The 26,097-nt window shown below is 42.4% G+C and overlaps 1 protein-coding gene across 2 annotated transcripts in view; it reads right to left on the bottom strand.

The window, feature by feature from the left end:
• Window positions 1-239: 239 nt before the first annotated feature.
• The window catches only part of dennd4c (DENN/MADD domain containing 4C), a 31,739-nt gene continuing 5,881 nt past the window's right edge, over window positions 240-26,097 (bottom strand). Inside the window, exons 2-34 of one of the 2 annotated variants that reach the window (XM_018690753.2) lie at window positions 19,082-19,392; window positions 15,930-16,182; window positions 15,765-15,834; window positions 14,033-14,202; window positions 13,643-13,884; window positions 13,491-13,557; window positions 13,323-13,381; window positions 12,131-12,275; window positions 10,932-11,107; window positions 10,664-10,764; window positions 9,895-10,119; window positions 9,235-9,380; window positions 8,972-9,010; window positions 8,508-8,638; window positions 8,237-8,369; window positions 7,871-8,077; window positions 7,601-7,729; window positions 7,352-7,499; window positions 7,086-7,226; window positions 6,807-6,926; window positions 6,583-6,708; window positions 5,412-6,490; window positions 5,027-5,219; window positions 4,846-4,943; window positions 4,569-4,744; window positions 4,325-4,483; window positions 4,039-4,237; window positions 3,789-3,899; window positions 3,541-3,678; window positions 3,213-3,330; window positions 2,658-2,814; window positions 2,487-2,551; window positions 240-2,330 (exon numbers count right to left, since the gene is read on the bottom strand). In XM_018690753.2, the coding sequence (XP_018546269.1) occupies window positions 2,194-2,330; window positions 2,487-2,551; window positions 2,658-2,814; window positions 3,213-3,330; window positions 3,541-3,678; window positions 3,789-3,899; window positions 4,039-4,237; window positions 4,325-4,483; window positions 4,569-4,744; window positions 4,846-4,943; window positions 5,027-5,219; window positions 5,412-6,490; window positions 6,583-6,708; window positions 6,807-6,926; window positions 7,086-7,226; window positions 7,352-7,499; window positions 7,601-7,729; window positions 7,871-8,077; window positions 8,237-8,369; window positions 8,508-8,638; window positions 8,972-9,010; window positions 9,235-9,380; window positions 9,895-10,119; window positions 10,664-10,764; window positions 10,932-11,107; window positions 12,131-12,275; window positions 13,323-13,381; window positions 13,491-13,557; window positions 13,643-13,884; window positions 14,033-14,202; window positions 15,765-15,834; window positions 15,930-16,182; window positions 19,082-19,380 (5,757 nt within the window). In that variant the 5' untranslated portion in view covers window positions 19,381-19,392 and the 3' untranslated portion in view covers window positions 240-2,193. The remainder of the gene's footprint in view (window positions 2,331-2,486; window positions 2,552-2,657; window positions 2,815-3,212; window positions 3,331-3,540; window positions 3,679-3,788; window positions 3,900-4,038; window positions 4,238-4,324; window positions 4,484-4,568; window positions 4,745-4,845; window positions 4,944-5,026; window positions 5,220-5,411; window positions 6,491-6,582; window positions 6,709-6,806; window positions 6,927-7,085; window positions 7,227-7,351; window positions 7,500-7,600; window positions 7,730-7,870; window positions 8,078-8,236; window positions 8,370-8,507; window positions 8,639-8,971; window positions 9,011-9,234; window positions 9,381-9,894; window positions 10,120-10,663; window positions 10,765-10,931; window positions 11,108-12,130; window positions 12,276-13,322; window positions 13,382-13,490; window positions 13,558-13,642; window positions 13,885-14,032; window positions 14,203-15,764; window positions 15,835-15,929; window positions 16,183-19,081; window positions 19,393-26,097) is intronic. The other variant, XM_018690763.2, reaches the window with a different exon arrangement.

The raw sequence follows: 26,097 nt of genomic DNA, 5'->3' as shown, positions 1-26,097 counted from the left end.
AATAGTGGGTGAAGTGCTTAACAGAATGAAAAACTGTCAGTCTGGCAGTGGATTTACTGTGAGCCATAAAAAGACGACAGTATCTTTGTGTACTTGAGAATAAAGTTGAGGCATGGAAATTAAAGTTCAACACCGCACATTCTCAAATCTGACACGGAATAATTTACTTCTTATTTATTTATTTCTAATTTACGTCTTATCAACACAGAGGCAAGAAACAAACACATTTCATCTTTCAATCAGTTCACAAATTCATTTATTGCAGCGCACTTAAGTGTAGACATTCAATTCCTTTCCACAGGACGGCAAGAGATCACTTAATCTATTGTTAAAGAACAGTCTTCTGTACATCCTCTGCCACAAGGAGATCAAATTTACAAAGTCAGTACAGGGTGGAAACCCTTAAGACAGATTAAAAGGGAAAGAGGGGATTGTTAGTCATAAAAATTCTAGGTTACTACACTGTCTGCAATCCGAATGTCAATAATACAAAAATAAATAATTGAGAATTTCTTTTTGTTTTGGAGGAAAAACTACTGTTTGTTGTTAATAGTCTAAGGTGGTCTCACCCCCCCACCCCCTCCAGTTTAAGGTCAGGTCTTTAATCTATGCAGTGCAAATTGAATATTTTACAACTTCTATACAAGTCAGCGTCACTCTCCCAAGCCTACAATGGGACCATCTACACCCTTTTCCCAACAGTTCATCACAGCACTTTGTTTTTTTTCCTGTCTGTTTCAGCATTTAGTGGAATGTCATGTCAAAGTCTTTCTTTCTTAACACAGTATCAGCCAGTACAGATAGCCCTTTGCAATATAAAGCCCAAAAATGCTACCACTGTTAATCAAAGCTATTGTATGTAAACCATAAAAGCCATCCTGTCTGTAAATAATATTCCCATTTTAAAACACCTTACTGGTTCATTTTATGCTAGAGTAAAGAATAGTAGCCAAACTATATGTAAGCTATGGTTCTAATTTATAATAACAATAAGGCATATTAGCTGAACAAGTACAGTGAGTTACTGTTAAAAATGCAGATATTAAAAACACAAGCTGGACTAATTACTGTGAGACTGAGGCACTGCACTGAGCTGCTGTTTGTTTTTTCCCTGCAAGAGAACATGTGTCTTATTTTAAAGTGTGGGAAATCAGTAGTGTGGCACGCCTTTTCACTTACGATTGATGACATTTTTTATGATCTCTCTCTCTCTCTCTTTCAGAATAGCACACTTTAATCACGTGGTTAAGTGCTGCTGTAGAGATCAATATTTCTTTAAGACCTGTTTTGATCGCAGGGATTGTGGAATGTTGTGAGTCAATTTTAGTGATTGATAATTAGTGATTGTCATTGACAGTATTCTCCCATTTACATGCCTGCTGCTGACACATACATGTATTTACACAGACAGAGAGCCTCACTCTGAACCTGTATATACAGAACAAAACATTCAATAAGACTTGGATCACACAAACAGTCAAGGCATCAAGGCTTCTTGCCTCCAAAAAAAAAAAAAAAAAAAAAATCGGCAACTCTGGTGTCAAATTTACCTTGAGTAAAAAAATATGTACAAAAAGACAGGTGGGCTTGAGTTACTGTTTTGTTTTTTTGTTGTTTTGTTTTTTTTTAGAAAGTGCAGAAAGGAACAGTTGGGGTCTGTACACAGTCTCAAACAACTCACAATCATCTAATTCAGGGGATGGTTAGGACAGATTTAAGCAAAGTGGGGAAAAAGGCTACAAGACTGGGAACTGACGCCATGATCTCACACACTCACACACACACACACACACACACACACACAAACTCACAGCAGATATGTCTACACCATAGGGGCAGTCAATACATTCTGTACAGTGATTAATCATTCTATACACCATCTGTAAAGAAACACACCTCAGCCAGTCCCAAAGGATTCACTGCTACTGTCCAAGCAGAACACAAAAAAAGTCCCACTTGTAGGTAGCTGCTTGGAAAACCTATGAAAAGCTCAATAAGGTAGTAAAAAAAGCAGACAATGGGCATCTTCCAAGACAGGTGGAGGAAGTAGTACCATGTTTGGACAATTGGAGGTGGTTAATTACACAATTTTTTGCTCACATCCTGCCTGAGACACCAACCTCCCAATCCTTCCCTCCTTGCGGTTACACGTGATCAGTCCGATGTTTCGTCTTTGCTGCAGGCCCTGGGTCATCAGATGAAAGGGGCTCCGAAACATTTAAGGCACCACTGGACGCTGGGGGACGGTGGTCGATCGATGCGGTGCAAAGACTTGAGCTGCTCGGCGCTCAGTTCGTCGTAAGCCAGGCGGTACTCCCTGTCGAAGGCCTCTGCAGGTTTGAAGAGAGGGAAGCGGAGATTCACGACGTCAGGAGAGCAAAAGTAAAGGTTTGATTTCAATTTATCACTCTTTACTTTTTAGGGACAGTTAAAAAGAACAGTTTTGCTTTTAATATGGCATTGTGGCCTTTCACACATTCACTCACCTACATCGATGTTCTCCCGACCCAAGGCTACCAGTGAAAGAAACAGTATTTCTCTATAGATACTCCTGAGACAAAGTCAGAACATATCAATGAGACACAAGAAAAACAGGAATCTCTGGAACCACTAAAGACAAATAAAGGGTGAAGTAAAAGAGAAAGAACAGGACTGACCTTTGTCGTTTGACCCCCTCTGGACGGCGTTTGATCTCTCGTATGAGCAGGTTGATAGGTCCGTAGACGTCGTTGGTCTGGATGTTGCGAACGATCGTGTTGAGGAGGGTGCGAATCTCCTGGTGGTCTGTTGGAGCCAACGTCCCCTTTTTCTCCACTAGAAAACAACACAAAACCACACAGCAGCACCCATCCTTTTAGATAGTTAGCTTTAGTGCTGACCTCTTCTGGCCAATAGTGACATTGCAACAAAGGAGGAGGAAGTTTCATGCAAGAAAATAGAATGAAACTTTCTTGCACAGTCTGAGTAACTGTTACCGGAGTGAAACTTTCATGTCTAGCTTGATTGAAATATGTATAAACACAGATATTTTTATTGAATTTTTAAACAATGCAACCCAAGTCTGATTTCAATGCACAGTAAAGTCACTATGTATGGGGTTTTAAATTGTTGACTTTGGTGCCCCCCAGTGGTGTTTAGAGGGTTCAAACACCATTGCTAATATACGATGGTGGACACCAGGCCATGATTTGTGTCTTTCTTTGTATACTCACACAAAGTCCTCCACAGCAGGTAAAGGGGATCACCAGGTTCCTGATGCAGGTTGATGTTGTCCCACAGGAGCTGGATGTATACCTGCTTACTGTCCTGGGACAGTGATGTCAGGGGCAGCTGCAAAGATAGATGTTTTAGTTATATTACTGCCAATATGGTAGCATTTAACTGAAAGAGCTTAAGAAAGAAAAAAACAGCACATTGTGTGGGAAAGTGTGAGCTTACTTCAGGCTTGTATGACTAAGTGCAATACAAAAGAAAGAGAAAAGAAAGTCATACTGAAAGAGAAAGAAACAATAATGATAGATGACATATTAAGTCTCCAACCTGTACTCCATTGTTGCAGTGTTCAGAGGTTAGAATGAGACCAGGCAAGTGAGTGTGCAGGTCCAAGCGACGGAAATACCACACCAGGTTCCAGAAGATGATGGGGTGCTGGCTGAGGAACTTGTGGGTGTAGATCACCTGGATGGAGAAAAGAGAAGTTGGACTTCCAGGGGAACAAATGACTCAGGATCTTGGCTCAAAGCTACAGAACAGACTATTAGAATACGTATTTATTGTGAGTACTTTACCTGATCCCCTTCATTCTCCAACAGGGTCTCCAGCTCCTTGCGCAGCACCAAGGGGCTGAGGTACGGTACGGACACAGGCTTGGGGTTTGGTCGTTTGGTCCCCATGCCGTCCTGACAATCACACACACACACACACACACACACACAGTGCATCCCACCAATTAATAACAGATGAAGTGTTATCTGTGATATCAGTAAGGTATCAGTATGACAGCAGTAAGGTTTGTTTATGATAGTATGTGGCATTTACCGACACTTCTTGCAGGCTGCAGGGCAGGCTGGTTGTGGAGACACCATGTCCGGGTCTCTGGGAGTAGTCCAGGCTCTGCAGTGGACCTCCAACACTGTTGCTGCGTGTCAGTGATGTCCCACTACATCTCTGCTGTTTCCCCGCCGCGTGATGCTCCAGTAGACCCAGAGGGTCTGACTGCACCGGCTCTGGAACCAGACTAGAAACACAAAAGGCAAAGAGGAGTCAAAACAAAGCGCTCTGAATGCTCTGTGAACAGATCCCTGTGGGGTCGAGTAAGTTGTACCTTTTATGTGCCCCAGGATGATTATCTGGAGTCTCCCTAGGTTCCTCTTCAGGGAAACTGATCAGGTCTGGTGTCTTAATGTCGACTGAACTGCTGGCTGTGGGCTGGGTACTGGTGCTGTGGATACTGTCTCCTGAGGCACTGGGATTCACATAGAACCTGAAAGGGAAAAATCACTGGATGTAGTTCATTTGTAAGGACCTTTTTTTTCCATGTGGGTGATGTCACATCAGCATATTCCTACCCGGTCATTGTGCGCAAGTCATGAAACTCGATGTGCAGTAAGGGAAGGAAGGCCGTGCGACAGAAAGGACAGTTGGTGTTCAGGTTGGAGTCGTCGGCTGTCCAGCCCGCCATGATCTCCTCATCATACACCAGAGCTTCACAGGAGCGGCACTGGGAGCAACTTGACATCAGCACCTGTCATCAGGGAAATATAATCTCCCAGTTACTTATATGACATGTTGGCAGCACAAGCTCAGCAGCACCACAGTGGTTGTGTTGTATATGTTATGTCTGACCTCCAGTGCACAGTTCTGGTAGATGCTAGAGGAAGAGGCGTGATGTGAGGAGCCTTGCTCAGAGTCAGGACCCCTGCCTGCTCGTCCTGGAGTTGGATCTACAGATAGAGATACAGTCAGACTTTGATAGCCCATCGCTTCCACCTCTCTCGCATATTTACACCAGAGAGAGCTTGCTTACGTGTCTGGTGGGTTCCTCGGCCTGTGTCGCTGCTGCCACTGCTGCTGCCCAGGCTGGTGCAGCTCTGGTTCAAACCGTTAGCCACCAAACCTGGGATGGCCCCTCGTTCAGGACTCTCATCTATATCATGTGCGGCCAACATATGCTCATCCAGACGGGCTGGGAAGCCACCACCACCCTGAGCTTGTTCATCCTGCAGAATGAAGTTAGATAGAGCATTTGTTTTTAGACAAAATGAGGAAAATGAAACACCTGGTATGGGGTATATTATATTGTAGTTTACTAACTGTGTTCAAGTGCCTATTAGTTCAAGAAAAACCAAGCACTCAAAGAGAAATCCACAAAATGTTTGAAATATCTGAAATGATCCTTTAAGGACATTCACCTCATCATCTGAGTAGGAGTAAGCTGATGCCACTGCCCCCCACACTTTGCTGGCTACATTTGCCGCCTGCTTCATGCTAGATTTTAGCACATCAATTTTAGGTCCTGACAACAGAGTGTCCATCTTGATGCCTGAAATGGTGTTTATGACAGAGCCCAGAGACCCTCCCTGTGAGGACTTGACCAGCGCTGTCAGTGAGGACGATCTAACACCTGGGCTAGCCGTGTTGCCGGCGGGGGTCTTTGTCTTTGCGGCAAATGTCTTGGAGCGAGTAACAGTGCTGGGGCTGCGTTTAGCTGTGTCACCTGGAGAGCCAGATGGAGTTTTGATAGGAGGCACGGGAAGGCTGGACCTGCGCTCCATAGTCTGTTTGGGCTGTGGGGCGTCAGTGGAGTCTCCTTGGGACTGCTGGAGCTCCATGCTGGAGGACTTGATGCCTAGAGGGCTTCGCAGGCTCATGTACATTTCGATCTCCTCGGCCAGGTTGCGGGACACCACAGCAGGCATGGGGCGTGGTGGCTCCTGGCTGGTGACAGAGGCCGACTCCTCGCTCTCTGACACCAGGCGAGACAGTGGGTCAGCACCCACCTCCACGTCTGCCCTCTCCAGAGTCGCTCCTCGCACCCCAGACTCGTCCTCCTGCGCTTCATCTTGCTTCCTCTCTTCCTTTTCGTCTTTCACCTCAGCCCCCTCCGCGTCTTTATCGTCTCCCTTCCCTTTTTCTGGCGCTTCTGGCTCCTCCTCCACTGGTACCTTCCCAAGTATCAAGCCCCGATCATCTTCAGGCTCTTCCTCCAGATCTTTAAAAAGTGTTCTGGACACGCTGCTGGGGGGAGGAGAGAGCGCTGCGGTCAGGATACGAGCATCGGCGCCCATCTGGCTGGCCATGTGGTCCACGCCTTTCTCCAGGAGCATTCCAGCACGAGTTTCAGCGCTGAAGCTGCAGCTGCGCTCAGTGAAGGATTTCTGACGCTGCTGTTGAGGCTGGTTGACAACCTCCCCTGATGCCAGCGGGGCGTCATCATCGGGGAGAGACACATTATCGTTCTTGCTGTGTCTCCTGAACAGCTTCCCTGTACCTGTAGAATATATATGAGAATGTCCTATTTAATTTGTGTTTGCAACAGTTCCACTTACAGTTGAACACTTTAGGCCTCATCTTCCTCCTCACCTGTTTCACCATCAAAGCTCCCTGTGGACAGCTTCACAATACTGGGAACAGGGGAGGGGACATCAACAGGACTGGGGGGTTCTGCTACAGCTACTGCGCTGTCCACTGAGCCAGCAATGTCATCTCCTGGTTATACATAGTCAACACATCAACATTGATGTGCAAGAAGGAAATGGGGTATTCATAAACATATAGAACATGGGAATGAAAGTAGCTTCTCTTACCATTACGCTGTGCCTTCGCATTGTTTCTCTCTTCAGCTGAAAGGACAGCTGCATGTGAAGGCTCTGCCAGCTCCTGGTGTAACTCATCCTTGGAGCCGTAGCCTTGATCAGATTGCCTTCCTGTAATTACACAAACCATGCTGTATTCAAATTTATATATAGAGAGATATATTTTCAAACTTCAAAAATGTTGTCATTTTCTTGTCAGACATTCCAGGTCTGTGATTTCTGATGATCAGATTTTAAAGCCTGAGACCTGCTGCTCTGCGGTGTCAGTACCTGCACTACAGTGGTTGTCTGTTGCGTCTTCCATGCCGTGGTCGTGGACAAATACCTCACCATTAACGTCATTTGAGCTGTCGGCACTTCCATGACTCAAACGGTCGGCGTCAGTGACTGCTGATCCTCCTTTTGATGCAGCTAGAGAGGAACACAGAGAGAAGAAAGTGAGCAAAAAACAAGCAAACAGACAGCGTGACAGATCTCATACTGACCCCGCATTATTCCATGATGAAGCCCTGTCATACTGTATACGGCTTTCCCACCTGTGGCACTGAGTGTGGGTCCCTTCTTGGAAGCTGTTCGGTTTAGAGCGTGCTTGAACTGGGCCACTCCTCGAAGCACATTGCGAAGCTTGGTCCACATAAACTGGCCGCTACGGTTTCGGCTCGGCCACGGGCTCTCTAAGACAGCCTGCAGAGGGGAGAGATTGAAGGATGAGGACACAGGAAGCATTTGTTGTCATCTTTCGTATTTGTTTTAACATTATACGAAAGCGTTATGAGATATATGACCTTGTTGTAATATCCATAAGTGATAGCGTTGGGATGTACTCCAGCTTTCTTCATCTCAACCAGGACTCTCACAGCCATAACAGGAAGACCCCACACACCACAGAGCTGCATGACCACTCTGTAACACACCTGAAGCCAGGGAGATGGAAACATTAACAGTAATTAGACATGGAAAGACACAGTTCAAAAGTCTTCACGTGCAAACCACGACAAACATAAAATTTGATTGGTGATAGTCTCTAAAATCTCTTGCACTTAATTTGACCGCACCTCATCCAGCACCTCCACCTCAGTGGTCCTCATCTTCAGGAGGACGTTGTACGCCTGCTGCATAGCACGGCTCTTAGACTTGGCCAGTCGCACGGCTGCAGGCAGGCAGATGAACCACAGGCTGTAGCAGTGACTGAACAGACAGCGGGCCCACAGCGGAGGGTTGGAGTAGAAACGCTTGGCCATCTTGTAGGCTAGCTTGATCTCCTGTTGGGTGGAGAAAACAAAACATGACAGATGCATGAGATGACGTGGACACAGGATGAGAAGCATTAGAAGTTCAATGTTACACTACACACACCCAGCCCCATATAGGCAGGTGTGTGCCAGGAACAGGGGACTGCGGCTGTGTGAGTGTGTACACACCTGCTTCGTCCTCTTTGCCAGTAGCGCAGGGCTGCTGGACAAGCTAGCCCCCGCGGCTCTGCTGCTAAGTGCTGGTCGTAACACTCTTGGACGATCAAACAGATCTATTAGCAGTCCGGGGAAACCTTTGTAGCTGGAGGATGAGATATATGGTTGTTGTAAAATCAAGTTTTCATGTTATAATAAATCCACAAGGGATAATTATCAGCATGGTCACACTCTTATTTTTGTATTTTGAAGTTTCAATAATCTACAGTTCAAAAAGACTTACGTGTATCGAACAGCGGGGTCAGGTCCGTCATCAGCTGGAGGTTCAGGGGGCATAACAAACACGGTGTGTTCACTCTTCTGAGACTCATCCAGCTCCAGCAATCTTGTGTCCTCAGATGACTCTCCTTCAACCTGCAGTGAGGAGAACATCCAGATCATTAATGATACTGAAAACGATGTCTTGTGTTTTACAAATAGCACACACTACAGGTCATTTCCTCTCTGACGGCAGAAAGTAAACAAGCATATTGCAATCTATTCTCCTTTTCTAATTAGGAAGAAAAACATGCCTATCTGATTGTGGTTAGGATTTAGGGATAGAAGAAAAGCAGGAAATGTTCATGCCCCTTCATGAACAAATTTATCAAAGGGGGAAAAAGGTTAATTTATTTACCTTTTAATGTTAGCCACAAACATAGAAAAAGCAGGGTGCAGAGGAAATTTGATTACAGTGTAAGTGATTACCTTTGTGCCCTTGTCGGTGATTTTATCAGAGGGAAAAAGCTGCAAAAAGAGGAAATGGAGCAAAGGGAAAAGAATGAATCAGAGGAAATTTTAGCTTCCTTAGTCTCCCAGCGGACAAACGTTATTTTGCCCATAAAACCACATAAAACAAAGGCTTGTTCATGGAAAGAAACCTCCAGAGGGAAAAACGACATAAAACCAGCGTGCAGCCTATGTGTGTAACGTATGTGAGACCGGACTGGCGCTTGTGGTTTGGTATTCACCTTTTCGACGCAATCGTCAAAAAAGGCCAAACCGGTGTCCTTGTCACTGACAAAGGTACACTCCTCGATGAAGCGGATGAATATCTGAGTCTTGGTGAGCTGGGAGTAGAACTTCTGGTGGGCACGGTCTCTGCTTTTGAGAAATCCTGCAGGAAAGGCAAGGAAAGTTTAGACTGTTTGTATTCACTTAAAGAAGAGAGAAACATAAAAAATCTTCTCCTGTAGGGTTCAGTGTATTTGTGATTGCTAGGTGACCTTTGTCAATCCATCAATGTGCAGCTATTTGGACAAGTGTTAAAAAAGAAAAAGCTAAATGGAGATGAGGACCAATTTCCCAGCAACAAGCATTAGTGATATCTTATTATAGCCAAAGGGAAAGGTGATTGATCTCTAAAAACACTCAGGCTGAGTAATAGCTGAGACACTCCTTGAAATAGATATGCCAATAAAATTAAACATTAGATGAGGCTATCTGAATTAAGGCTGTAAATTATTCATAGGTTACAAAGCCGGGAAACTATTAACAAATCCAGGTTCCACAGTATTAGGCTGCCCGATAAACAGAATCATTACCAAGCCTGGAGGCTCTCGCACGTTATCTATATGACTTCAGTCCTCATAAAACTGATTTTCAGCAAGCTGTCAGTCACTTGAGTTTACCTTGTAGGTCGTAGAGAGAGTCTGCAGCTGTGGCCTTTTCTGAAGGCGCCTGTGTGATGGGTTTGAGGTAGGAGCGGTAGCCCTTCAGGATGGAGGCCATGAAGCGTAGAAAGGCCTCCTGGATTTCCATCTCCAGGGCCGTCTTCTTCTTGTGCCAGGTGAAGTCCGCCTCGATGGGGGTCATGTCCACTGCGGAGTTTTCCTGCGCCGTTTGACGCACTGAGACTAAAACACAAACCAAGGTAGATGTTAGGCATTTCTACTATTTCTTCACTCATCAACTACTCATTTGATTAACATCACAACTATGGAGTCAGAAACTGACTAAAGTAAAAAAAAATCTAACTGATTCATCAATAAATCAATATCAAATGTTGTGTAAAAAGAAATATACTGGTCTATACTTTTCTCTCAACTTCATTGGTTGGTTAAAAAAAAAATCAGCAATGTAATTTACTCTTCTATTTATCATTTACTTTTACTTTTAAGTGTCGATAACCCTTGACTACAATACAATAGCCTCTGTATTAGTACAATATTGATGAAGCTTAAAATGTTCAAGTATTTTTGGACTGTGATAAAGATTAAACTCTATGGTCATTTTTAACATTATATTTGTGGTATTGTTGTATGTAACTGGATTATATTGTATTGTATAAGGTGTTCCTGTTATTTTGTCCACTCTCACTGCACCGTTTCATCCTTTACGAAAAGGGTAATTCTCTTAAGAATTTTTCCACTGTAAGAAGTCATAAGTTGCTGTTTGTACCTGTGGCCAGCTGGTGGTGCAAGTTGCTCAGTGAGTTAATGAGGCTCTTGCAGGGCTTTTTTGGGAGGTTCTTCCAGTTGCTGTGTCTCTTCTCATCAGACCTGTAACACACAACACAGCTAGTTTATTTAGCTGGAGTAAGAGTTTACTTAGTTTAACAAATGTGTTGCAGCAATATTTGAGACAGCCTTTCGACACCGAAGTGAGCTGCAAATACACAGGCCAAGGCAGGCAGAAACATGGGTTTTAGTGTCAAAGCACAGCATACAGGTAGATAGTGTTGGTGTCCAGATCAACGCAGACAACATCTGGTGGGGGGTCGTAAAGGTCAAAGTAGCGGGAGTCCACACCCACTATGAATGGACACGGAGCGTTGAGGACGCCTGCTAGAGAGAGTGGGCACAGGGGGATGTAGGGACACTGCCACTGGAAGGGGAAGATCATCTGAGGACAGACAACAGGGAGAACCAGGATTACTACAGTCGGGCAATCAAAATAGAACAACACCCAATTATGTTTTATGCTGGTCCAAAATGGTGGTAAGAGGTACTTGAGTTGTGTGTACTCTAAACTTGAAAAATAAAACCTGCACAATTAAATGAGGGGAACAATCTCTGTTAGATAAAATGTAACGCTCTCCTTCTTCTACACTGTGAACTGTCATCTCATTCTGACAGTTCAAATGCCTTTAGGGAATTTTGGGGGATTGTGACATCCTGTGTATTCACAGAGTCATGATTGACAAAGTTCAATTATGTTGATGGAGCTGGAAAACCAGCAGCTGATTTATACAACTATAATGAGTAGTGTGTATTATTACTAATATCTACATGCTAATCTTACAAGAATGAAGATCTTAACAGACTAGACATAGTAACTCATTCACTCAGGATAATGGCTCAACTTGTGTTTATGTTATAGAGGATTTCAGACTATTATTTTGTGTTTGCAATACAGTATCTTTGTTTTTCTAGAGATGTCACAATATGCAATAATGTGTGTTATGTGTTATGGAACACATGAACGGAACTGGAAATGTGTGTAGAAATGTATAAACCAAGTGTCTAATGTTAAACACATGTCAGAAGCATTACTGTCAAATGTTTGTGTGCACGGTAACAGACGAGCTGTTGATGATGTTGAGTTCACTGAGGGCATGACAGAGATTTATGATGAAATGCCTGAAGAAATGTAAGAAATGCAGATGACACAATACATGTGAAACTGATCACATTGAACATGTAGAGCATGCCCATCAAAAACCTGTTCTTCTTCTCCCTGTTTGTTTTGCTGTATTTTTAATTCACAGCATTCTGCCTGTCTGTGTGATCTTAGCACTGTTTGTTACCATCATTCAATCAAATCATGCCTTTGTGACATATATGTCAAGTTTAGAATATCTTTATCTTCTCTTGCAACTACAGTCGGTGATTCTAAAGTAAATTGAATATGGTGGAGCCTACTCACAGCCACCACAGCCTCAGCAACTCCGGTGAGCACGGCGGGCCGGAGTGAGTGCAGCAGGATCTTGCTCTCCAGTAGGACAAAGTGCAATAGTGTGGCGCAGTTCTCTGAGCCCAGATTCATCAGGAGAGTGCCGTAGTCTGCCCCACTGACAAGGAGGGGAGAGCGCAGAGGAGGTGGATGAGTTGATGAGTTCAGGAAGGGAAAGGAAAACAACGGGGAAAGCAAGGGATGAGAGGAATATGGGAGAAAGGAGCTGTTTGAATTTATGGTGTAAAGGCTTTGTAGAGGCTTTAAGAAGGCAGAGAGGAAGGCACATGTAATTTAAAACTTATCTAAACAATGGCAGCTAATAAAGATCCCAAAGGAAAATACTTTGTTTGTATGCTACTTCATTTTAATTGTTAGTCATTTTGATATCAACATGGGGACCTCACTAAAATCTGTCAGTGTGGTGGTGGACAAAATACCAAGTGGAACTTGCTTTGTGAAAATTACAATGGCAAATCTCTTTAGAGTCTGTGTGGCAGTGATTCAATTTGACAGTCATTTCTAAGGAGACACAGTAGTTTCTAATGTTGTTAAGACAACATCCCATTAAGTGTCATTTGGTCAGTGTGCTGCCAAGAGTCTACTTGATCCACTGTTTCTATTTGCTAATGCAGTTTTCTCATGTTTGCATATGCTGTCAGACTTTTTTCAGAACCCAATTTGTAATGTAGACTCAGAATTAACTTCCTTTTCCATGTGATATCTCTGTCACAATCACAAAGGCAGCAACAGCAGCGGGCCACATTAAAGTTAAACAATAATGTTCATAGTTTTGACAAAGACGGCCATCATTTTTGTGAGTTTTCAAGGTGGTGTACAGCAGCCTTTCCGAGGTATAAAAAGGCGAATAAATAAAAGAGTCGCTGCTTGAATTTCTTATGTCATTTGCAAACATGGCAAAATTACACAACACGGCAGTGGAAAAAGTCTCAACACTTATGATGGCTCAGTGTGAGGACTTGACCTAGAAAAAAAAAAACATGAATACTTTTTTCTGCTTTTCTTTTTCCTAGTCTGCTCACCTTTACAGAATACATACTGAAGGACAGGAGCTTTATTTAGCCTGTTTGAAGAGCAAACCTTAGCAAGGCAACAGAACACACTATTTGTTGAGAAGTGTTATGCACTGCAACACTTGGTGTACCTGAGGGGTAACGGTGTACACACAGGCTGGGAGAGGATCAAGGTGTCATGTGCCGAGAGCTGACGGAGAAATTCAACAATGTCAATTCAACAAGAAAATACAGACACACAAGTTAAAGTACAGTTTTGATTGATGATTATAAACAAAGAAACAAGGGGAAAATATTACCTGGACCAAGATTCTGGGCCTCTGAGGGGAAGGGAAGGACACATTGTGCATGAAGTGTGAGATGTGCCTGTTGAGAGGAATATACAAACATAAATGAATAAAACTGTTTATATGAAATACAAAAATGTCACTGGTTGCAGTTAGGTTCTTACTTTTCAATAGGCAGTGGGTGCGGGCCTGAGACAGAGAGCTTGTAGAGGAACATCAGGAACTTGCGGAAGGACTCGAAGAAGGGCCAGCGGGAGAGAAGACAGATGCATTTATTGGTGTTTACGGGCCGATTAGGGATCATCTTCTTCTCCACTGTAGTGAGCAGGCCCAGCTGGATCTTCTGCTTCTCGCTCAACTGATCCACTGAATATGGCTCATAGAACTGGATGGCAGATCCATACACCTGGAACAAGAGATGGGCAAATTCCTTTTGTAGTTTTTGGTTTCCTAGCCAGTTTAGCCTTGATAGAAATCTACGGAGGAGTGTATCAACCAAAATGAGTGGCAGTCTTTATTTTAAAAAGCTGTAGTTCTTGAAAGCTGCGCCTCACCTTTTCGCCAGACGAGATGGTTAACACAAACGTGGAGAAGACAGGCAGAGGATCGCGTGTGTTTGGTGCCCAACACTCGATCTTGGCACCCATAGGCAAACAAAACAAAGGGACAGATTCGGACAGAGGAAAAGACTCATAGTCCTCTTCTGGATAACGAAAGATAAGACCTGAAAAGTGGAAGGGGAAAACATGAATATAAACTCAAGATTTACACTGATGTAGTAATGTAGCAGCATCAAACAAAATACATCTGACAGTCTGACAGTTTATATGCTTGTTTCCAGACAGGGTACAACAGTAACTCAAACCTACAGACAGGAAACAATTCTGGCTTTATTTCTCTGCAAGACTTAAAAGAGGCTTTAAGAAAAGGGAGGTCAGTATTTTCCATTCCAGATGAAAAACAGTCGACAGTCATTATACTCTTTTGCTGTTTTGCTCCACAGTTTAAATGGTTGTTTCATGAGACGACAAGACACTAACATTTGAACACGCGCATACCCAAACAAGCCTGCAGACATACAGATAATAGGCGTGGCAGGAAGTGCTGTTGTCTTAGATGAATAAACAGCCGCCTCACAGGAAAAAGATAAAGAGGGCATGTGTGTCTGCATGGGGGGGGTGTGTGTGTGTACACACACATACACACACACTGATATAAGCACTGATTATACATGTGTTACATGGTGAATTGTTCCAAAGGCCAAGCTGTTAAGGAAGCATTCAGTCAGTGAAAATGCCACAGAACAGTTAAGAAATGCCAGCTGTATTAAACAATTATAATCTACTACATGACCACAGATACACACTGAAGGCACCTCGCTCTGAGACAAAAACATAACCACGCTACATTTTCACATCAAGATACTGCATCTTTTAACATGACTACATAATGGTGGACCCAATAATAATTACTTTTATTGTGAAACATTTTTAAACAACAAGGGTGGCACGGTGATGCAGTGGTGAGCACTGTTGCCTCACAGCAAGAAGGTTCCAGGTTCGAGCCCGGGGCTTTTCTCTGTGGAGTTTGCATGTTCTCCCCTATGCCTCAGAGTACTCCAGCTTCCTCCCACAGTCCAAAGACCTGCAGCTTAGGGTTAACTGGTGACTCTAAATTGCCCATAATGTGAGTGTGAGTTGTTGTTTGTGGATGGATGAATGAATAATTTTAAACAACAATTATTGTCATGTATGGAAGGCAGTTAGAATGCAAAAAATGAAATATTCAATCAGTCAACACTGTCTTTTTTTTTCTTTCTTTTTTTTACTTATTTAGTCAAAATTGTTATTTATGACTTAGATTATTATCTATTGTGCAATAAAAACACAATCAGGGTAAAAGCAGATCTCTGATGACATTTCAGTGAATTTCTTATTGTTATATTGTTACACTTTAGAACGCAAGTTGTAAATAAATTAAGCTATAAAGTAGTTTGAAAGATATATTCACTAATTTAAGTGCTCTTATCAGTGATTCTGGCACCAGGAAGGCTAATTGTAGGAGGACAGCCATCAAATATGATTCATCAGAGAAGCAGGAGAGGTAAAAGCTGATAAATTAATCACTAATATTGACATTAAGTAAGGTAAGCTGCAAAATTAAACTGATAAAAGACAGGGAATGAAAGTGCAAACATGGCTCAGTAGGAACAGAAAATAAATGACAGCTGAGGATATGATGATGTTATAAACAAAATATAAAACTGACATGGCACGCTTTACTCACCAGCTTTGTAACTGATGGAATTGGATGCAGATACTGATTTCTTGTAACACAGGAACACACTGGAGCCCCACTGAAAGGTTAAAACCAGGTTGTATGTATATTATACATTTGTTATCTTCGAAATGAGGATGCAAAAGTTAGCTATGGAATAAAAAACAAACTAACCATGCCACAGTTGAGATTCTTGTCCACTTTGCAAAAGGTATGTGGTGGCGTCTCGCCCTTGCTGGTGACAATGACGCAAATGTCCGTCACCGCCAGGGAATTCTGAGGCTGGACGGGTGGCGCTCGGCGGAAAGTGATGAAGATGCGCTGCGAGGTGGCCGAGCTGTTGTTGACGTTGGCGCAGCGGCCATACGGCGTGGCCTGGATGACCTCGCAGCCCTGGATCAGACGCTCCTTACCCTCATACAGAACCCTGATGAACACAACAAACAGTATGCTAAAATGCTAGCTTGGCACTTCACATGACATGACATGGCAGGACAGAGCAGAGAAATAAATAAGCAAGTCTATACAGCTGTCTATGGGTCTAAATTCAGAGTGCTGTGTTGAAAGTGGTGAGGAAATTAAAATGGCAGAGGCAGCGCAGTACAAAGAGCTGACATCATGCCCACACATATTACAAAGCTCTCATAGATAATTAAGCGGCTCAGAGAGAGTGCAGTCCTGGAATCAGTTTGCTGTCTTAAAGCTTTAATTTCTTAAACAAAGTTTGCTGCCAGAAGATAAGTAACTCACATCCTAATGATGCAACCTATGAGTTTGAAATAGACAGCAAGAAAGACAGTGTGCATCACAGTACTGCCTTATGACAATATCAATTTATACTCATCGTGATTTGGGAAAAAAGTGCTTTCTTAAGTGACAATAATCAAGAGATGGAACTGTGGCTCTATGGTGAAGATAATCTCTAGCTTTCCTGTTTTACAAGAAGGATCAGTGTGTGGTCGGCACCACTGACTTTCTTCTCAAAGCTCCGGTTTCCCTTTGAGGCCTCCGTGAGAAGCCGGTCTTCAACGGGTGATGTGATTCAGACATATTTACTGGCTGACTCACTCAAATTCCAGACAAGAGAAACTTGCATTATCACGATTTTAATACCTAGCACAAAATGAACACCACTGCAGCCGAAATGCTTTCAGTCTTCCTTATCACTCCTGCTGTGGAATATCACACAACCAAAAGTTGCCATTAGGAAAGCAATCAGTGCCCCACTGTGTTGGGACTTTTTTTTTTTTTTTTGCATGACTGCAGGGATTTCTATGGCAGAATGCTCCATGTCCTCCCCTCCCATCTGGACAATGCCATGTGGGAGGCCAGAAACCTTTGATTGCTGACCTCTTTAAACTAAAACGAAGACCAAAACACATTTTTTAATCTTGCGCAGGGCTACAGGGCAGCCACTGCAGATATAACAGTCCTGAAACACTCCATTTATTCTGAAAAGAGCGCAGGACAGATCTAAAGAGGCCAGGAGGACAGTTGCCAGCAAATTCTCATTTAGGCGACAAAAACAGAGTCCTAATGGGCACAGTGAGTCGTGACGCTGTGGAGCCCTGGGGCTGGGAACGCTGGCTCCACTGACAGCAGAGGAGGCAGACGGAAGAATGAATGATTTACAGGTTACTAGTTTCTCATTTGTTCTTTCAGTGGAATAAGACGACTTGCAGGTTTAAGAGTTGTCAGCTGATGGGAGGAGGACGACACCGGTGTTGCAACATGCCCAATTTACTGACCTTATGTCTCACAGTTCAACCAAAACAAGACCATTAGCAAGTGAGCAAATGCTATGAAGTATCTATGTATGGCATTTTTATTAAAACATATAACCATCCTTTTCTATTAATAATAGACCACACAGTCATGAATTTTACATTAGGAGTCTCTTAATATTATCTACTATATGTCAGCAGCAATATACAAAGGAGGACTAGCGGTTATTCACCCTCATTAAACTGCATGACTGATTTGTTGCTTCAGCGAATGAAAACAAAGAACACAGCAGCTTGACCAGGACTGTGAATCCTTGAATGTAAGTTTACTTCTTTTTTTTTTTTCTCTCTCTCCACCCTATATGTCAGGATTGCGCAACCTCTTAAAGGAAACATGACTTGACATACGATCTTCTGTTTATGCTCAGTGCACCAGCAGCTTTGGCGTTTCACGAGTTCTATAGTTTAAAGCGACAGTTAGCAGAGGGGTATCGCATTAATAACACATGAAATGAACCAAATTCATCACAGAGCAAAGTAGAAAATAGTCTGAAATGTTGCTGTCTATGTACAGCAGTGACAGTTTTAATGAAATGTTTCACAGACTTTACTTTGCAGAGTGAAGGGGAATCTTTCAGAGTGAGCAGTTGTAACTGGAAACTCCAGTTTGTTAGTGGGAGACACAAAAAGGCTTTAGACAAAGACTAAGGTGTGTGGGGAAGTGAAAAGCCACCAGCAGTTGCATCATTGTTCTCAATAAAGCATGACTGAATGTGATAGTTCATGTATTACAGGCATGTTAACAGGTATAAAGCACGGATGATGAAATGTACATGGTAACATTTTCGGCCACTGTACCTTTAGGCTCACTGGACTGGATGAAACGAATCAAAATTGAGTTCCCTATTATAAGATAATAGAAGGAAGCAGGAAAATTCCTATCAATGGACAGGAGCCAATAGGTGCGGCTGAGAGGGAGAACTCCATGACGAAATAGGGGTGAGTGAATGAAGTAGTCAACACGCCTACTTCCTTCCACCTCTGAGGAAAAAAAAAAGTTTTGTCGTGCCATCAAAGCTGAACTGAATGTGACAAACTGACAGTTACTTCAGAGTTGCCTCAGGAATGCAGACGTAGCTGACAATAAGGGCCTTCATCGGGGCGATTTACTGCATGTGAAACTGTGTCGACGTGCTAGGTAGCAGTTAGTCCTGCTGCAAGACTAATTGCTAACTGGGGATCTTTAAGCATAAGTGGAATTGCTGTGCTCATGTTGATTGTTGATTTTTTTTTCTCCCCTCAAAGCTTCTTCCTTCTGCCAAACTGTCTCCACCACAACAACACACTGAGCCTCTGAATCTATTGTGAACAGCAGAGGACATGATTTGGGAGTTAACTAGTTAAATTGAAGCTGAGGTTAATTCAGTGTTTGCTAACTGACTTGGTTATTCAAATTTTAGTTTTACACATTCGAAGAGCATGGTCTCATGTAATGCAAAACAGTGGAACCCATTTTCAGCAGCTGATAAGCGAAGCCACATCTAATGAGTCTTTGCCGCATTCCAGATTATAAACACTGACAAAAACAAACTGCTGACTCACCCGATGTCAATGAGAGGAGGCTTCCCTCGACCCCTCCTGTAGCACAGGAACAGCTCGGGGCTCTTGAGACTGCCATGGTTTAGGTTGGCTGGCTGGCCGCTGTAGGTGCTGTCGATGCAAGTGAAGCCCTCGGGCACCGTCTCCCCCGCTGACCTGTTGATGACGGCCAAGTCTGTGATGGGCGCTTTGGGACCGCTGGACTTGGTCTCGGACAGATCCTGCTCCAAGGGCGTGGACTTGTCTGTCAGCCCGGCCACCACAAAGTAGTCGGTCACGCGGTGACCCTTGTCCTCGATCATGGCTGGGTGTACCTGGAGGTCAGAAAGTAGACATATGAGATTAATTCTGGATGACATTTATATAGCTTAGAGTAAATTTGTTTAGTTAGACAATACACCCTTGTGTACCACGTTTGTAGAAGACAATAAAGGATTAAAGCACAGTATGTTACTTAACACTCAATACAGATACTGTATTTAGCCTATAGCCAACTGCATGTCAGGGAAAGCAAAGCTCTTACATCTCACTTTGGGATAGTGGGATGGACTACACATGCAAGCATACACAGAATGCTAAATAATACTGTGGCTGAGGCAATAAAAGGATCCTTTAAGACTGCTGCACCACAACCAAGCAAACAAACTGGGGAAACACAAGGGGTAATGAAGGGACTGGATCTGTTGACATTCACAAAACACTCTTGTCATTGTATATCACCGCACTGCTCCAAACATGTTGAGAGAGTTAAAGCTCTGGTGGCTACAGAGAGCCAAGGGAGAGCCGCTGGGCCCGGAGGAATGCTCAGAAATGTCACCAACAGCATAAATCAAGCAGAAACCAAAGTCTATAAAACACTTGAGACACGGTCCCAAAATTTGGCTTGAGTAATGGAAAAATATTAAAGAATGTAAATGACACTCATTTTCATGGCTGGAGGTGCCTAAATGTGCCGTGGTCACTTTCTGTTGAAAAAGCTTGAGTCATGATACCAAAATTAGAGTTTCCTAAAAGCCAGTGACTTAGTACTGCAAGATGCAGTGGTATCTCTTCAGCATAAAGTCACAAAGAATGCAGTGAAGATATAAACTGATAGCAAATACAACAGAATGACTAAAATTGGACATTTCCTTTAATCACTGTATCAAAGATTCTGCTTGACAAGGAAATTAATCTCTGCTTGACTTTTCTAGTCAATGTTTACAAGAATTTGAGAGACACTTTTTAGTGCCGAATAAGGGAGATGAAGTCATTTTTTAAGAACGGCTGCTTATCATTCATACTCTTTATATTATAGTGCAAGGAAACGGTGTTGATGTGCTCAAGAACAGCATTCATTTTATCAAGCCTGGTCAAAAATGACAAAGTGTGCATGGCTGTTGAAGAAGAAAGACAAAACTTAAAGCAAATATGTCCACATCACATAGCTGTTAGCTGTTAGGACCTTCACAGGAAATTCAGTTTTTCCAGCGGTGAGTCAGCTGTGGCAGGAGGGGAAAAAAAAGAAGCCTCTTTGTAAGGCCACAGCAAGCACAGACAGCCCTGCACACCATGATGCAGATTAATACCGGCCATTGTAGTTCCTTTATTTCTGTCCTGGATTTTAATTTTAACCACATGTCGTCACATCATTGTGAAGCCACAGCGCAGGCATTTGGAAGAGTATTAAATGTTATTCTGCGAGAGGAGGTAGGGAAAATCTGAAAGAATATCTGTGAAGCCGTTTCTAGCAGTGTAGTTTGTCTGTGTGGTGGAGACAGCAGTGCATGGTGGTGTCTACAGGCTGCGGTACAGTGCAGGACATCCGTTGGCTTGTGCTGTGGAAGGAGTGGCAGGAGGCAGACCGACCTGCCTGAGAGGAAAATTATTCAGCCACAACAAGGCAGCAAATCACTGACACACTTAACACTAATTTTCCACCGAAAAAAAAACAACAACCTTTTCTAGACTTTGTGTCGATGATGTTCATTAACTATACAGCATGCATTCTGAGACAACAATGGCATGCTGTGTGTGAAAAATCAACAAATTATTGTTTCATTATTTCTGACCTGGATATCAGTCCTTATCTGATTGAACGACACACACAGCGCTCCTTTTTAGTTTTAAACTTGGCATTTTGCCTATGTGAACATGCCAAAATCGATTTGTTTCAAGTATACTGCCAGCCTTACGGTCCAGGTAGCTCTGAAGAATTGTAGCTGGATATTTGCCCAGAATGTGGCCCACATTTCATTACCCTTTAAAACAATGTTGGGAAAACACTCAAATCAAAGAGCAAAGAGTATAACTGTACCAACACAAGCCTGAAGCAGCAGAAACAATACTTCCATGTCAGATCCAGCCAGAGGCTTAATGACCTCAACTTTCCACACACAAAAGCAGCAAAAAAAGTACATCAGTAGAGATAGGATAGACGACTTTCAATGCAGAAACGCAGGATAGAAAAGCTCAGCTAGGGATAAACTGGATCTCACAGGTAAGTATGAAGAAAAGTGTCAAACGGGATCAGCATTGGTTTTACTGAGTGAGTAGGTGTAATAGGTACACATATTTACTTTTAAAAAGGAGACCACCCCTATGAATTCACTTTATTTCACTGCTTTTCCCAGAGTAAGACATTTACTCGCGTTGAGGAATGTCACTGAAATCTAAATTTTTATTTGTTCTTGTAAATAAAATTCGCACGAACCCAAACGATTCCAGATGTGGTTTTTGACAGCACAATGAATAATGCTCTCTGTCCCATTCCTTTAAAAAAAAAAAAAAATGCTACTTTTGACTTGATCCAGCTCTCTTTTTATGATGATGCACACAACAGCAATCTAGAGACAAAGGGCTGTGTTAAGACTTATTGCTCTGAAGAGATTTACTGGACGGTATCCATGGTTACATCTCACTGGCCCCAAATCCTATTCAAAAGCAAAATGCTGTTCTCTGACTATATTTGCTTTATAATAAACTGCATGGTTAAATGTGTTCTCACCAGAGGCTGGCCTGTTAATGTACTGTGGTGGTTTAACCAGTGACATAGTCTTCCTGTGTGTGGGGGTGAATTAAAGTCTGTTTACAGCTAAAACAACTGATATTCCTCACAAAACTGAACATGCCCGGTTTACTACACAATTTCACTATGAATGAGGTGGACCCTATGGAAAACAATAAATAATCAATTGCAGAAATGTATCTGGGTCTTTACGAGATTTTAAAGGTTGTTTAGTGCAGCTGCATAACACTACAAACCAAACCAAGAGCTCCAATTTGTGTGTCAATGTGACATCTACCTGGAAGAGGGTACCAGCTTCTAATACACCTGTTCCACTAACGACCTGCATTCAAAACTGCTGACCTGTATCGTCCTCATGTCTGGTTACGCACACATGACGTGGGTATGGGTCAGGCAGTGTGTCGTAATATGGGAGTTGCCTGCATTGCACCTGACATTTGCAAGAGTAATTTTTTTTTTTCTAAGAGGAATACTGTGGATTTACACACATGAAGTGAACCAGTGGCATAAAAGTTGTTTTTAAAATCACCTTTTAAGTCGACAAAAAAAAAAAAAGAAATAGCATTAATTTGATGGTGTTTCTGGCTACTCGATGACTAAATCTAAATATTCACCCTTCTTTCAGCGCTGTTTTTTTTCAGCAGGAAATATCAGGCTCTTTAGTTGCTAAATGCAGCATACAGTGGGTTTTTAGAGCTTTTTTTTTTTTGCTGCCTGCTGTTGCTTAAAATGACACGATGAGAACAGAGAGTGAACCAAACAATAAAGTTGTGAGCCAGTAAACTAAAATGAAGAGCTGACAGATGCAATAAAGCGCTATAGAGCTGAGAGGATAAGCTAAATTGGGTGATAATAACATTACATATTGATTCATTGTAAGCATAAAAACATTGATTATAGTTGAATTACTAAAAGACTAGAGGAAACCAGGTCAGTTCACAAAAGTCACAAAGGCAAAAATTTCAAGGAGACATGAGGCAAGAAGAAATTCATTGCTTTGGATGTGACAATTGTTAAGGTTTCTTATTCTCACAGCTTTCTTAATTAGCTTTTGTGCTAAAAGATAGCTTCAATGCAAACTATTTCTTTTCAGTTTTTAAACCTGCTTTACCTAAATTGAAACAGTTTTGTCATTTTATAATATCAATTCGTACTGTAGTCTGTTCAGCTGTAATATGTATGAAACATTAGATCAGGCCTTGGTTCACTAAGTGCTCAATCTTATAGTATAACATTGAACACTAATTACCCTTGCCAAATCTAAAGCCTGACTCCTCTGTATTAGCAGGTCACAAGTCAGAAGGAAAGGATTGTATGTGGGCACAGTGCCTCACACAGATTTTTGTTTAAGTAGGGAAAAGGAAACATTCTTCAGGCACTCTTAGGCAGAGTAAGGGGAGGAGATGTATTAAATTCCTTCATTTAGTTGGGCATGTTAGTTAAAATGCCGACCAGGTCGCTCTTCTTCAGGAACTGTGCTGGACTGATGAAGCAGCTTTTAATACATCACCTTTCTTTTCTTCTCTGTGATCAATTTTTCATCTTCAAAATCACCTTGAGGCTTCCTAAATTCAGTGCAACAACTGCTGTGCAACAATCTGCTCTGCTGTGTAACATGCACACTTTAATCTCTGCCATGAACATTAGCCTCTACAGTTCATCTGCTCTAAAACTATAATGTTGGTATGAAAAGCATCAAGTCTATGAGTCATACAGCTTCCCGACAGCATGGGCACAGATCACCACAAAGTGTCACAGCAAGGAACCAAGTAATGTTAACAGAAAAAAAAAAAGAAAAACAAACACTATTGTGGGTAGCATGCAGATCTGTTTGGTCCTGATCGAGCCTTGAATGCTGCCCTATAAAAGTTCAGCAAGCCAATGATTCAATATGTACTTGATGGAGAACATTAAACACACCATCATACTCCTGAAACCTGAGACATCATCAGCTTTTTTTTTCTCCAAAAAACAGGTCAATTATTTTAAATTCTGTACCACACTATAAAACTAGGCTACATGCGTGCCACTTCAGGACACGTACTACAGCTCTACACATAGACAACACAACCACTGACACCTGCTTTCATCTATAAACCCGACCACAACTGATTCTGCATCAACAATAATCATACTGTAAGCAGGTTGGAATAAGATGTATTGATATTTCAGGGTCTTTTCGACACCAAAGAAATATTTATCTTCGTCGTATCATTTCCTGTTCTCACGAAGAAAATGGCGAGTTACAGTAGCAACACAACACATTATTTGTTGTGGAGAGGTTACCATTACAACTAGGATTAGTCAGTGATATGTCATACTATATCACTTCTTACAACAGAGAGGGAACTGTAACAAAGGCAGACAATGAAACTGTCCCTGAACACAACCTGATACTGCTCGCTGATATCGGAATTATTCTGGACTACCAGGTCAAAATTACCATCACTGATACTGAAATGAGTAACTATGTTCCCCTGCAAGGGCTACACAGCCAGTGCTGTTAGGTGGGCACACAACTAGCAACCTCCACTACACACCCCAAAACCATAAAAATATCTCTTTGAGAAATGCCGTGATAGACAAACATTGATGCTGCCATGGCAACTGAGCCCAAACAATGCCAAGCTGCGCGACCCTGAGCTACGACTAGTGTTATTCTAGCTGAGGAAATTGATCTCCGAGTCTTTCAAGGGTACATTTAGTATAGCTGACGTGTTCTCTGTAGTCTGCAGTCAGACTCAACAGACGTCAAAGTAAAGTCCAATGTCTCATTTTTGGACGTAGGGTAAATAAAAAGGCAGAAAATGCCTGTTTTATTGTCCTCTTTTATGTCTGGTGAGCAAATAAAACATGGTAGTGGCCATAAATGGCAACTGGGGATTAGAGTAGAAGCTTTGAAACTATTGTAAACAGAAGTGAATGTTACATTACAGCTTTTCTGCCCCTCTCATGCTGCATGGGAGGAGAAACACATCTAGAAAAACTCTGAGACCTCAGGGCAAAAAATAAAGGTGAAGCTGCTTGGGTCAAATGGTAAAATGACTGAGTCAAACTGGCAGACAAACTCGTACATTCAATTTCCACTGTATGAAGTCTTGTGTTGTAACTTGAGCCCCCTGCCTCTAAAGGTTGTGCTCTGCCCCTCCCTTCCCATGTGAAAACCTGTTCCTCTGTTACTCCTGAGCCCCGATGATCGGGTGTCACGCTCTTTGTCTGGGTTGTACTCAGGGAGTAAGGTCACTGCGAGGCAGAAAAGAAAACACGATGAAGCCTTAGTGGACACGTACTCTGACCTTTTACAGCAAAGCTGGCTTCTTGCTTCCTTGTTGCTATAAATTCTGAAAGCTTAGGCCTTAATGTGAAGTGAGTCTCCAGTTCACTTTCAGTTTTCATGTACTTGATAAACAGAAAATACTGTATAAACGGTTTCATTTCATCACTAGAATTAGCTCAAAATAGGTTGAGCTAGAATGACAATATGTGCAGCTTAACCCATGGTATTTACTCTGGTGCTGCAACAATTATTCAGTCACTTTTCAAGCAAAAATGCCAAATATTTGACAGTTCCAGCTCATCAGATATGAGGACTTGCTGATTTTCTTGGTATTAGCATGAAGTATATTTAGTTTTGGACTGTTTGCAACATTTTCTGAGGTCAACTTATATCGTAGAATATTATAGTGGATATTTTTCACTGTTTTACTACAGGATTTTTACATCAATATAATAAGATAACTTGATCTGTAAGGAATTCCATTTCCTGGATTGACAAAAGCAGACTTTATTGTCTGTTTATTTTTCAGGATATTGATGGAGGATTTTATCCACAGTGTCCGCTTCTTGCTCAAATTTTCACCCTAACCATTTGACCACGACCGTGAGGCTAATTCGGATGTGCCAGTCAGCTATTATTCGCTACAAATGACTCGATTATTCCTGATTAAATTGACCAAATCAGGAAAACACGAAGAAACAAATCACATTCAAATAATGCTGACTGCTTAATCCA

This window comes from Lates calcarifer, linkage group LG15 (genome assembly GCF_001640805.2).
Source record: "Lates calcarifer isolate ASB-BC8 linkage group LG15, TLL_Latcal_v3, whole genome shotgun sequence".
NCBI classification, from domain to species: Eukaryota; Metazoa; Chordata; class Actinopteri; family Centropomidae; genus Lates; species Lates calcarifer.
This window is presented reverse-complemented; position numbering and strand designations above follow the sequence as displayed.